Raw genomic sequence first — 13,591 nt, 5'->3', positions numbered from 1 at the left:
CATGGCGGCGGCGCCGCAGAAGGAGATCGTGTACAACAAGCTGCTGCCGTACGGGGGCTGCCTGGAGGCCGAGGCGACGCGCTTCCTCGCGCAGATCAAAGGCAACCTGGCGCGGGCCGTGCAGCTGCAGGAGCTGTGGCCCGGGGGGCTCTTCTGGACCCGGAAGCTCTCCACGTGAGTGCGGCGCCCAGCGCCCGCCCCGGGCCGTTCGTAACGGTGCTGCCGCCGGGCCCGCTCGGGGGCGCCGCGCCGCGGAGCGGGGCCTGCGGGCGCTGCCGGGCCGCGGGAGGCCAAGCCGCCGTGACTCACGCCCGGCCGGCCGGCCGGCGGGGGCAGACGCACGCCCGGGGGCCGGGCGGGCGCTCGGCGGAAGCGCGTTGGTTTCCTAACGGTTGGTGCGGGGCGCGGGGGGGGGGCTCCGCTGCGCTGCGCCGCGCTGCGCGGCCGGCGGGCCCGAGCGAGGCGGGGTCAGCCGGCCTCTTGCATAAGGCCGCCGGGCGCTCCGCAGCAGGAAACCGGGACAAAGGTGGTTTCGTTTCCAGGAGCTCGTCTGTCGTCTCAGAAACTTCTCCGGTCCCGTGAAGCGAGCTGTTTTCTTTCTCAGTGCATACTCGATCGCCTGTTTCTTTACTTTTCTTTTCTTTTTCCTTTTTTCCCCCCTTAAACAAGTTGTGGAAGATAACTATCTCTATTCGCAACTTTTGCGGTAGGAACGGGAGGTCTTTCTCAAAACTGACTGTTCGTGCTTTTGTTGGTTCAGCGCTGGAGGGATTAAATCCTGGCTTCGCTGCTGTGCCCTAGTTTAAAGGGGGGAAAAAAAAGCCTCGATATGTTGCCTGTACTGTGGCAAGGTGTAGTTCATGTTGGTTCCGATGTGGGTACTGAGAAGGTGGGTTTTTATACAGGTGGAAAGCAGAGTGTTTTCATACAGTAGCACCAAGCAGAGTGTAGAATTTGCTTAGTGAATTTTACAAAATATGCTTACCCTTTCGTTTCTTAATATGCACTATTCTAGCTAATTTGGCACTAAAAATAGTGTCATATGACAGGTGGCTGCTATAGCTTCGACCAGTGCACCCTGTTTATGTGAATACCTTCTTTTTGATGAATGTTCTGTGTGCCTTCATAATTGGTGTTTTCTGTGTACTAGAAAGGACAGAGTACTTGCATTCAGTAGAATTGTGAACTTCACTTACAATTTTACTTATATGAAGTAGGATTTCTTTTTAAGTATTAATTGGGATTTTAATATATGTCCAGCAGTCAAAAATCTGGGTAGTATATATGTATTGAAACGTAAGTGACCTTATGTTTGCTAAGAAGCATTCTTAGATAGAATTACACTGATGGTTGTGAAATGACTCACATGTTTGCATTATGAGACAGTCTGAACCTGCTTGGACCCAGTTTCAATACTGTTTTTTTTYCCCTTAGCCATCTGCTAACTCATACTGTTTACAGTGATGCCTGTTGTCTTTGGACTTTGTATGCTAATCAAGCTGAAATAAATTGTAGCAGTTCTTAGTAAGAGAAAGATATACCTTAAATAGGGCAATTCCTACAGTTAAGTGGTTTGAGAACGTGCAGGTGTAGATTACAATTATCCTACTAGTCATTCTGTAAACTGCAATGTCTGCTACTAGCTTAGGCTTCAGGGCAGTGAATTTAGCCTGTTGAGAACTGCTGCTACACTACTTTATGAATCATAAAAAGGGCAAGAGGCTCTCATTTGTGGTTTTCCACCTACCCTTTGAAGTTTAAATTTCGTGTGCTTTGCAACTTGCCTGATGCCTGCCTGTCCCAAGGTTTCTTTGTGGCATATTATAGTAATTCTTTGTGGCAGTAAGACTTGAATATGTTTGGATGTAGGCAAGGAAGAAAACTGTGGGGCTGGTTTTAAAAATAAGCTGATACAGTTAACATTGGAGATATTTTACTTCCTTAGTTTAATTTGGCAAAATAGTTCTGTGGGATAAAATATTACAATAAAAGTTTAGGCCTAGATGAAGTACTTCCAAAACATAAGATTATGATAKTCTCATTTGTCATGCCTAAGTCAAATTATAACACAATGACAGTAAAACCAAAGCTTTATTGTCTTTTCTTAAGGAGTAATTTATCTCCCTATCAACTTTGTACCTTTTTTTCTTGCTAGCCAGCTATAATAAATTACATGTTTGTTTGACTAGAAGATGGTCAAAATCTTCGTAAGATCTCTGCCTAGTTTTATTACAACTGTGAATTATAACAACTAGTAGGTAGTTGCATTATGTTCGGTGAAGTAACTTATAAATCAGAATCAAAGCTGACATATTTTGAATCCTTCTTGTACAGATAAAAATGTCAATACAGACAGACAATGTAACACGCGAACGTATGAATGAATTAAAAGAAAAAAATCACAGATTTTATACCTATATAGCTCTGCCTCTTCAGGTGCACTGCAACTTTATGCAGCTGTACATAGCCTCCAGATGTATGAGGAATGACAGTGAAAACTCAAAACACTTCTTTTTTTTTTTTGAATGTAAAAAATTTTTGTGCTAGTTACTATTTCATGATAACAGCTGAACCTAAGATCTTTTTATTTCTTGTAGGGCAGCAGCTGAGAAGATGAATTATATACAGTTGTCTTAAATGCAGCTATTTCAGCTGTCTGATGTCACAAATTGAGTAGGGAAAGATGACTAAAACTGAGATTTATTAGATATAATGTCTATTGTATCTCCTAGATATAATGTTCTTGTATGCAATGATGTAAATGGACTCTTTGGTTGGACCGCTTATACAAAGCATGGTGAGAGGACTTTCTTACCTTGTAAAACACAAATCCTGTTGTGGTAGTGTATGCTTCTTGATTGTATTCTTTGCTACAATGTGTGTGGGGGGAGAGGGGAGAACAACACTTCAGTTGCTTCAGTCATTGCATAAATGGACTTGCATTATATTTTTTTTATGGTCCCCTACCTCAAACCTACACAGCTTGTTTCATTTTTCACCTTTTTTTTTGTTTTTCATAGAAACTTTGAGCATAGATATTTTTAGACTATAGCTTGTAAATGAGCATTAGTGTAATAAGAGCATTTAATAATCACAGTATATACAGTTGATTGATGCAACTGTAAACATACTTCTGCATTTTGTACTTCAAAAGACAAGGGTTGGATTTTTGAAGCTGAKGGATGCAGGTACTATTCCTGACTGTTACTTTGTGTCAGGGATAGAGACTTCTTACAGAATGGTACTTAAATGTCTTACTGTGAGGTATGAAAAAATGTAGTTCTACTATTTTGAATTGCAGGACACAGAAAATTACAGTTAGGATAAAACTTGTCAATGAAACTTCTCTGAACGTTTCAATTGCTATTGCACTAGGAATCTTTTATTTACTTCCATTTCTTCCTATACTTATCAGAAAAACATAAAATTTCWGTCTGGATACATGTACGACAGTATACTGTATACATATATGGAATGGAAATAGTTTGTTGAGCATAGTTTTGGTGGGGTTTTCTGATACTAGTTTTGAACAGATGATAATCCATTTTTGTATGCTGGAAAATGAAATTAGATCACTAGGAATTTGGGAGAGCACTCTGTTCAGCTTCATAAGTAAGTGAAGGCAATTTTGAGCTGTAGYACAACAGCCAACACTCTAGGGTAATTTAGGGTGTCCACTTCATATGATAGTACATTTCTTAAAAATAGGCTTATTGTAATTGTAGAGTGAAAGTTCGGTATACTCAATTCTGTTACAGTAAGGGAATCAGTGTTTTCTTTGTGTGTGTGTGTATGTCTCCAGAGACATTGTACTGAGCATAAAAATGACAGAGTCAGAATGTTCACTTCCTAATTAGTATTGCCAGTACAACTGAGCACCATTTATTTATTATGCTTGTTGCAGTTGATTGGTAGAGATTGAGAGCTTAAAATTAGTATGGATTTTTTAAAGAAGGCTTGAAAATGGTAGGGGAATTAAGATCTCAAGTAGCATCTTAATGTAGAATTACTTGCCTTCATATAAGGAGTCTTATTGTTTTCAATCAGCTTAGTTTTGGAAATGATTTTTTTTTTAAGACATTCTTCCAAAAGCAGAAGGTGATGCTGGTATTGTGCAGAATTGACAAAATTCTACCTGTAGAGTCATAGAATCAGTAAGGTTGGAAGGGACCTCTGGAGATCATCTAGTTCAACCCTCCTGCTCAAACAGGGTCACCTACAGCATCTTAGACAGGGTTGCATCCAGGCGTGCCTTGAAGATCTCCAGAGAAGGAGACTCCACAACTTCTCTGCGCAACCTGTTCCAGTGCTCCGTCACTCTCACAGGGAAGAAATTCCCCCTCATGGTCAGGCGGAACTGCCTGTGCTTCAATTTCTGCCCATTGCCTCTTGTCCTGCCACACGGGACARCTGACMAGAGTTTGTCCCGGTCCTGCTGACACCCTCCCTTCAGGTACTTGTAGACATTGATCAGATCCCCCCTCAGTCTTCTCTTCCCCAGGCTGAAGAGGCCTGGCTCTGACAGCCRTTCCTCACAGGGCAGGTGCTCCAGCCCTCTCATCATCTTTGTAGCCCTCTGCTGGCCTCTCTGCAGTAGCTCCATGTCTCTCTTGTACTGGGGAGCCCAGACCTGGACACAGTACTTGAGATGAGGCCTCCCCAGGGCTGAGTAGAGGGGCAGGATCACCTCCCTCAACCTGCTSGCAACACTCTTCCYAATRCASCCCAGGATACCATTGGCCTTCTTGGCCACAAGGRCACATTGCTGGCTAACGGTCAACTTGTCATCCACCAGCACTCCCAGGTCCTTCTCTGCAGAGCTGCTCTCCAKCAGGTCAACCCGCTGCTTGTACTGGTGTCTACGGTTATTTYTSCCTAGGTGCAGGACTCTGCWCTTGCCCTTGTTGAACCTCATGAGTTTCCTTTCTGCCCAACTTTCCAGCCTGTCCAGGTCTCTCTGAATGGCAGCACAGCCCTCAGGTGTATCAGCCACACCTGTATTTTCTTTAATGGTTATGATGTGTTTTTCTATGTAGGGGGCAACTGGACATTCCTCTGAAAATGTCAGTAGTTCCCTTCTGCTAGGGATTTTCTTATTTAATTTTGAGGAAAGCGGAATTAGCACCGTTTTAGGAATAATTTTTTATTTATTTTCTCTTAATCTACAGCTGGATTAAGGCAGATAACTGAAGAATTTAAAATCTGATGTTCCTTGTCCATTCACATAAAGATTTTGTAAAAATGGGAGCAATTTGAAATCTAGTTTTACTTCTGGGGGATAGTGACGTGTTTGTGCTCAGTGTATTTCTCTATACTTGTACCCTTCCTTAGTTAAATGGCATTTGGTGTAGTAGAACTGCTGTTAGAAAATGTCAAGAAAGGTAACCATCCAATCATCACTTTCTGTTTTGTTCTATCTAGTTTTGTTGCATCTCTTGCAGTGTTTCTTTGTAGTTCTAATTAATGTTGGGGTTCTTTTTAAGGCTTCTTTTGCATGAAGAAGTGAAACTGCTATTTTTGGTTGCTTTAGACTTGTGAGAGAGGAAATGCGTGTGCAAGTGTATGTGACTTACATGACCAAGGGATAATAAAACAGAGGCTGAAGGTGTTTTCAGAACCCTCTGTTCCACAGTAAAATGTGCTGCTCTTGCTGTGTAGCTGGTGTCTTCCTTCTCAAATACAGAGTCAAGAAAGATACAAACASTCTTGTAAGTGAGCTCCTTTAAAATTTGTTCATAACATCAAACACTGTCTTCCCCTTTTATTAAAAAGTAAGTGGAAGTTAAGTAAGGAAAATGACCCTGTCTGACAGCATCCGTTGTTTTTCTTGGTAGGACTATGGATGGCCAACTCTTGTCTTACATCAACTCCCTCKGATTTGTCTGTTAAGTCTAGTAGGCTCTTTTCAAGGCCTTTCGAAGTCCTCGAATGCTCTTCCTCTTGTGCCATTTATTAGTTCTCTATGTTAGATGGGGTACTAATAATCAGGTTATTTTGTACAAGCTTCTAGACTTTTACTTTGGGTYCTTCCAAAATAGTATGTCAGCAGTGTGTGCTTTTGAGAGGTATAATATTGCTATTAAAATAAATACAACTAGGCTGTATACTTTTGTTAGCCTTCAGAAAAATCAAATGTCGCCTGTTGTTTTCTAGTTGGGATATGTGTTTCTTTTTTCTTTTTTTCTTTNTTTTGCCTGTATCCAGTTTCAGTGACTTCTATGTATGTAAGAAGTGTATGAGTTCAATTGTTGGTGATCATTCTATAGGTATATAGAGTTTTTGGCCAATCAGCAATATTTAGATTCTTGTGGTAGGAGAAGAGTTAGCCTGTATTTTATTTGTTTCCTTCTGTATTTAAAATGAATGTTAGTGAAATTACTGCCTGTTAAATGCAAAACTCAGCACTGAAGTCCAACAGGGAAAGCGAAGTGAAAAGAAATATTCTGGAGCTTTCTCTGAAAGCTAGTGATGAGACATAGGGAAACTGGGGAGAAGAGTGGCCAAATAGTTGAGTCCCGATCTAATTTGCTGTTGTGGCACTATGCAAAATACCCTTCACATAAACATGTTTTATTAAGGGATCATTTTTCTCAGTGGCAGCTGTGTGAGGAATAGAAGTTTACAGATGAATGATGCACTCAGAAGTAAAATAGATTCATCAAACTAAATTCCTCAATACTACCTAAGAAGTCAATATTGGAAATCAAATTTGCGAATCAAGATGGTTAATCTTTTCATTTGGTTGTTAGACCATTAACTGCTAATGTTTGCCTCTTTTAAAATTACCCAACCTCTTGTTTCCTATCACTTTCAAGGAGGAGTCTTTCAGAGATGTATTTCCTTCCTTACCTTTTCACGTTACGATTCCAGTGCAGGATTCCGAAATACAGGCTGTTCTGCATAGCAGAAAAGTAGTGTGAGATCTGACATTCTTCATGTTACCAAAATAAGCCTTGATGCTCTGCTAGTGCGTGTTTAGCAACAAACCAATACAGCCTCTCTGATCTCTGTATAAAAACTGAAAGTTGTTCTATAAGAGTTGTCTCATGTGTTTTGCCAAACAACTACTTAGAGTACAGCGTGTTAGTAGTGTTGCTTATGAACCTGTCAGAATAGTTGGAGCAGTATGAAAGGATAATAAAAAGGGAAAATGTGCTTTCTGGGTGTGTAGTAATTTATACCTGTGCAATGTAAAATTTCGCACTGGAATCTTTTATAGGTTTTGGAGCAGATTATTTTCATTTTTCCTTTTCTTCATCTAAACTTGAATACAGCATGCATTTCTTCCAGAATTAATTCTAATAGAACATTTTTTTTATAATAGTACATATAAGTGATAACCATGGRGCATGCCACCAGCAAAGCTCAGTTTGTGAGTAAACTGTTCAGTCTTACTGCAAGCTGTCAGATTGAAAAACTGTTCTTGTGGTATCTGGTGTGAGCATTGTGTTAGGCTAACTGTAGAGTTGTGAGACAGTGGACCATCCTTGTTATTTCTGGTTCTGTATTAAAGGTGATGTTGCCTTTACCTCATCTGTCTAAACATGAAACCATGTTTTTGATAGATACCTCTATTTAGCACACACTGATTTTTATTTAAGGTTTGAAAATTAGTTTTAGATCCACTAAATCAATCTTAATTAAAATCCTATTTCCCTTTAGAAGAAGCTTAGCACAAATCATAGTTTGAGAGAGGCTAATACTAAATAGAAATGTCACTTGCTAACGCTTATTCTTCAAGCTTTGCATTTTATAGATATATCTGTCTTCCTGGCTTGCAAAAATGAAAAATATATTTAGTACAAGGGTTACGATTGGTTGCAAATCAATGCATCTTTAAAGGCTCATTCTCATTTCCAAGCAATCCTTGTCTTAGGAGTGTAGCAAAAAATATATGCAAAAAATTATTCAAGCTATAACAGAAATAAGTGTTTTTGGAAATTGTTTCTCTGCTAATTTCAGATATCGGAATTCTTCTTTTACTACAGATAATAAGTTCTTTTTAGGACTTGGAAAGTGGAATTTATGTTTATCTTTGTTTTCATTAAACAACAAATCAGCTGAGATCTGGCTCAAGTATATCTAATGAACATTTTAAAAAATACTGCTGATTTATCTTATGTTTTGCTTGTAGATACATCCGATTATATGGGAGAAAATTTAGCAAAGAAGATCATGTGCTTTTTATTAAGCTGTTGTATGAGTTGGTAACAATTCCAAAACTGGAGATCAGCATGATGCAAGGATTTGCACGCCTGTTGATAAACCTGTTGAAGTAAGTACAGATTTCTGCTGACTGCTGAAATTCTCATCTCTAAATAGCTGATCATTTCGTTTGCTTAATCTTGCTATACAGCTTCATATGTCCTATTACAGATTCCTTCTCTTAATCTCCCTGGCACAACTGATTTGGTTAAAAAGTTTCTTACGTCAATGCCTTGTCCCTTTTAAAGCTTTGCTATTAGTATTGAAAGTGAAGAATGATAATGATTTTTTTTATTAGGAAAGAAAAAAATTTGGAGAATCAAATGTTGAATCTCAAGTAGGAAGATAACGAGTGCTGTTATACATTTTGTTAATATTTAATTTCACTTAGACTTTTCCTAGAGATCTTGATAGCTTGTGTTCGTGAAGAAGTTCTATGTCTGTCTTGAGTTTCTGACTGTTTTTTTACAAATGCTGGAGATAAAACTTAGTTCAGAGCAGTATTCCTGTGGGTGGTATCTTGATGTGCAGTGTGTCAGTATAAATGCTTAATCCTAAAATGCATGTTATTTTCTTATATTAGGAAAAAAGAACTACTTTCCAGGGATGATTTAGAGTTACCATGGAGACCCCTTTATGAAATGTTGGAAAGGATATTATACTCCAAAACAGAGCATCTTGGATTAAATTGGTTTCCTAAGTAAGTTTACACTTAAAATATTTGATGAGTACTTACAGTGCTTGAAAATACACTTACAGATTTACTTTTAATAGCTGGAGTTTGATGTACAGTAAATATGTATATATTTTGTTTATATTTCATTTTCAGTGATTATATGCAAGACCATGCTCTACAAGTTGATTACTTCTGAACTGTATTTAGAATTTGGACACTCCATCTTAATTAATATGCAGTGCGATTTGTTCTCATACGGTGTTTTTTTATTCCCCTTTGTTTTAAATTGAATTTTGAGGGATAYCTTTTTGGATGTCAAGCGATATTTTCTTAACTCACAGAATCACAGAATGGATAAGGTTGGAAGGGACCTCTGGAGATCATCTAGTCCAACCCCCCTCCCCCCGCCCCCCGCTCAAGCAGGGTCACCTAGAGCATGTTAGACAGGGTTGCATCCAGGCAGGTTTTGAATATCTCCGGAGAAGGAGACTCCACAACCTCTCTGGGCAACCTGTGCCAGTGCTCTGTCACTCTCACAGGAAACAAGTTCTTCCTCACATTCAGGCGGAAATTCCTGTGCTTCAGTTTTTGCCCATTGCCTCTAGTCCTTTCTCATGGGACAATTGAAAACTCAGTTGATTTGTAACTGTTAAATTGACTATTGTGTATTAAATCTCTTTTTTTCTTTTTTAATTCAGTTCATATCGACCAGGCTTGTCTTCACCTAAAACATTTGTGCTTAATGTATTACATAGGTGGTAAGAATGACTTTTTTTTTTTTTTTTTTTTTTTTTTTTGTTCAGCTCTGGCCGATGTGTAATCTCCTGCATGTTTTGTTAGATTGTAACACTTGTCACACAGGTGTAATTTTCTGCATAAATAATTGTATTGGAAAATCAATGTTAACATTACACCACTGTTTGAGAATGTCGCACTGTATGTAAACCTTTCTAATTGGGGAACAGTATACTGTGTGTGAAATGGCTGATAAAGTGGCAACATGCTAACTAATTTAACCAGCATATATATTTCAAGGGTCAAAAGAAAGGTAAATTTTACATTTGAGTAGTCACTACATGTAAATGTGGAGAAAATCAGTATTCGTTTAGGAACACATGTCACCGAGTAAGTTTACCTTACTATTAAAAATGATGAAATCATGGAAAGTGCTTTAGCAGTGAGGTAATAGGTTCTGGAAAATGTATTAAGGCACAATGTTCTAGTAGCAAAGTATGAAAAAAGTTTCCATATCCTAACAGTTCACTGAATTTTTACACTGGAAAACATATTGGAAGATGTGGGTGGGGTGTGTGTGTGTATATAAATTCAGAAATGGTTTAAAACTGGGATAAGTGGAACTGAAAGGGAGAAATTTTAGCTTTGTGTAGTATTTTTTGTAAGAAATTTAGCGGTACTAATCCAGTAAGATACTTGATTTTGATGTGTCATTAAAAACTTGCTAGAATGGCTTAATTTGTGAAACTGTAGCTGGGTGCTACATTTCATTGTTCGTTGTCTTATTTTAAGCTCTTGTAATGAAGTGTGTGCTACAGGACTAGAATGTTGCTTAAGGCATGAATCCATAATGAAAAATAAAAATAATATGTTTACTGCTTTTTGATAATGTAAGAGTGAACAGTATCGGTTTATATGTTTATTTTTTAACCTAAATGTGTTCATTTGAAAATGCAGGGGAGAAAATGGATTCACAAACTAATGTGGTCATGTCCTTTCTGCGTGAAGAAAATAACTGTGTAGTGTCAAAACAATGACCTGTGTTGTTGGATGATCTTTTTTTCATATATCAGTGTGTCAAGATAGATTATAAGCTGATTATATTTGTAATACAGAAGGAGGGACTGTAAAAGCAAAGAAAAGGAATTAGAATGAGAAATTATTTCCTTTATCTCATTAAATAAACTGTTTACTTAGTAATTAGTAGGAGCTGACCTTTCAGTGTAAGTTTTTATTTATTGCACCCCTACTACAAAGTTTTCAACAGCTTATTCCAATGGTCAGCCATAAATAGTTCTGAGAGGAAAGCAAACTATAGTAGTCTGTTTATCAAATCTAGTGTGATTCATGTATTCAATTGTACTCTTTAAATCTTTAGCTAAATTTAATGGTGCAGCAGTATGTGGAAGCATACTGGTGTGACAGTTGCAGAATTTCCCATAATTCTGCAGCAGTGGGTATGCAAAGACGCCAGCCAAATGTTGAGCAGAAGCCACTACTTAGAGGTTTGAGAGAGTTTGTTCAAAGTGGTAATGAAAACAGCAACTAGTAGTCTTTGTTCTTGCCAGGTATATTGTTCTCTTCTTTTTTAAGTGGTAGTTGAAAAAACTAGAATCTTAACGGATGTCCTCTATAGTTGCTGTTGCGGTTTAACCATGTCTTCACTGGGTGTCTCCTTGTATAGAAAATTGTATCTACTTTTTGTTTTTTCTTCTTAGCTTCTACTTCCATGACCAGAGGACAGGAGAGAAAAGCCTTTCCAGTCTTCTTCCTCTCCCATCCTTTACCCAGAAATGCTGAGATCTAATTGAAAACTTGTGAACTTGAAAGACTTGTTGATCTTTGGCATCACTGTCTTGAACTTCCACTGTCCTTCATATTCTCTTTTGTAATAGTTTACTTCAGTGCAATATAGTAGCTTGGTGGCGTTGTTTGTTGCTGTTTTACCACACAACTATTTTTTGTGTTGATCCTTAATGCTCTTAAGGAACATTACTGGTTTGTGCTTTATCTACTATTGAAACAACTGCTATATAGTACATAACTTTCTGGGTTAAATGGAACACAGTTCTTGAATCYTGATGAACTTATTAGAGTTTGGTCTTTTGTTTATGATGAATGTTTGGCTGTTCCTGCTCTTCCTTGAAAGTTTTTAGACGTTGTTAGTAAACTCCCAAGCTTTTCTTCTGGGTGAAGTTGCAGATTTGCATTTGTCAGTATTTGGTAAAGTTTCTAGAATTTCTTTTAGTAATCTAGAGAGCTGTTTGTCCTGAAGTAGCATTATAAAGGGCAGAATTTTTCTGGCTTGTGCTGACTGTTCAGGTGGTGTTGAAGGGATGGTGTGTGTGTGTGTGTCTCCTTCCAAAGCTTTCTCTAAAAATAGTGGTTTAGCCATTTCGTATTTCTCCTGGCTTGTGTAGAATCATTTTTTTGTTTGGGACTAGAGAGAGAGCGTGTGCTTGCTTAGTATTTATATCTAAATAATTGATCTAAACTGATCTGTGATAAGATCCTAAAGATGATCAGTCTGTATCATCTTCATTCCGATAAAAATAGTATTTCTGTATCTGGTTTTGATGGTGAAACGAAGGATGTCTGACCCACCTCTAATGTAAATACATTTATATAAATGTAAATAAATAAATATATATATATAAATTGGAATATATATATATATAAAAATATATATAAATTTATGAGTATGGAAAACACATCTAAAAGATCTAGGAAGTTCTTTTGTAAAACTCTTATTCAGGGAGTAGTGTTGGTAAAAGTGCAATTTACTTTAAGATTGTCTTGTAGTAAGTACTGGACCTTAACATGAAAATTGACTGCGTTTATGATTCTGTTGAGATACGTTAACTTAAGAAGTAAGTTTTCCTGCTACAGGTGGAAACACTATTTTAAATCAGCTGTTCAACAGTTATTTCATTAACTTCTCTCACACTTAGATTTGCAGATAGTTTACTTTTCTGTTCAGATTGGTTTATGGGCTTCATAAATAAAAGATAAATAGAAGATAAATATGGGCAATAGACTTCAAAAAGTTATAATTAGACTCCAAATCCTAAATCTGGGGTTTCTTTTGGAAACACTGGACAAAAACCAAAACCAATTTTGTCTGTTTTCAGCTTCCACTAAAATGTTACCTTGCTCTGCTGGTTAGTCACCAACAGAATACAGAGTATGATATCTAAGTAATGATGATAATTCTTCACTCTAGTTAAAACACAGTGAATAGTACATAAAAGGTAGAATCAGGAATTTAGCAGAGCAATTTTAATCCTTGTGATCAGATCTGTGTGGAAGAGGATTAGCCTATGCATGTTCATAGAGGATAATTACATCAGTATCTTACTCTTGAAAAAAATCAGCAAGTTATTGTTTTTTATGCCATTCTTGGTACATGGTAACATTAGAATCCCTTATGTTTTCTTTTGTGTTTCAGTTCTGTAGAAAGTGTACTGAAAACACTTGTGAAGAGCTGCCGACCGTAAGTGTTTATATGCTTCAAAAATTAGAAAATAGTTATCTTTACACCCTTCTTCCCCTTCTTAAAGTAATATTAAAACATTGTCTGGATAAATTCAAAACCCTACTAGTCACTCCTTGTCTAATGCTGTCTGAACTTGTTTGTCTTAAAGATTTTTCTGGGGATGGGGAGATGTTTCTGGCCTGTTGCAGTTATGTATGGTTTGCGCGTCAGGTTCACAGGTTGCTTAAAGTGGAAACGATGACAGCCATGTGCCGTGCTATAATGTTTAAACAAAGCACTTCTCTTTCAGACTGTACCTTTTCTTCAGAGCCTTGGCTGGAAATCTGTTAAAAGCTAGTTAAGCAGTTAGAAAACCAGCATGCCACTGGATAAGGCCTGTTCTTTTTAGTCTTGTTTTCTGTTTTATTCACCACTCAGAATGCATATGCCTGAGCTGCTCTTGCTCTCTGCGCTACTTAATTTTTGGCAGCTTCAGATAC

At 38.0% G+C, this 13,591-nt stretch overlaps 1 protein-coding gene across 2 annotated transcripts in view; it reads left to right on the top strand.

Moving 5' to 3' along the window:
• The first annotated feature begins 1 nt into the window (after position 1).
• The window catches only part of PSME4 (proteasome activator subunit 4), a 74,179-nt gene continuing 60,589 nt past the window's right edge, over positions 2-13,591 (top strand). Inside the window, exons 1-5 of one of the 2 annotated variants that reach the window (XM_085317258.1) lie at positions 7-174; positions 8,135-8,275; positions 8,789-8,905; positions 9,580-9,639; positions 13,065-13,109. In XM_085317258.1, the coding sequence (XP_085173384.1) occupies positions 8,235-8,275; positions 8,789-8,905; positions 9,580-9,639; positions 13,065-13,109 (263 nt within the window). In that variant the 5' untranslated portion in view covers positions 7-174; positions 8,135-8,234. Of the gene's footprint in view, positions 175-8,134; positions 8,276-8,788; positions 8,906-9,579; positions 9,640-13,064; positions 13,110-13,591 lie in introns of both variants that reach the window. The other variant, XM_085317257.1, reaches the window with a different exon arrangement.

This window comes from Rhea americana, unplaced genomic scaffold, assembly GCF_003343005.1.
Source record: "Rhea americana isolate MKP2758 unplaced genomic scaffold, rheAme1 scaffold_490, whole genome shotgun sequence".
NCBI classification, from domain to species: Eukaryota; Metazoa; Chordata; class Aves; order Rheiformes; family Rheidae; genus Rhea; species Rhea americana.
Note: the sequence above shows the minus strand (reverse complement) of the source record. Positions and strands in the feature narration are given on the sequence as shown.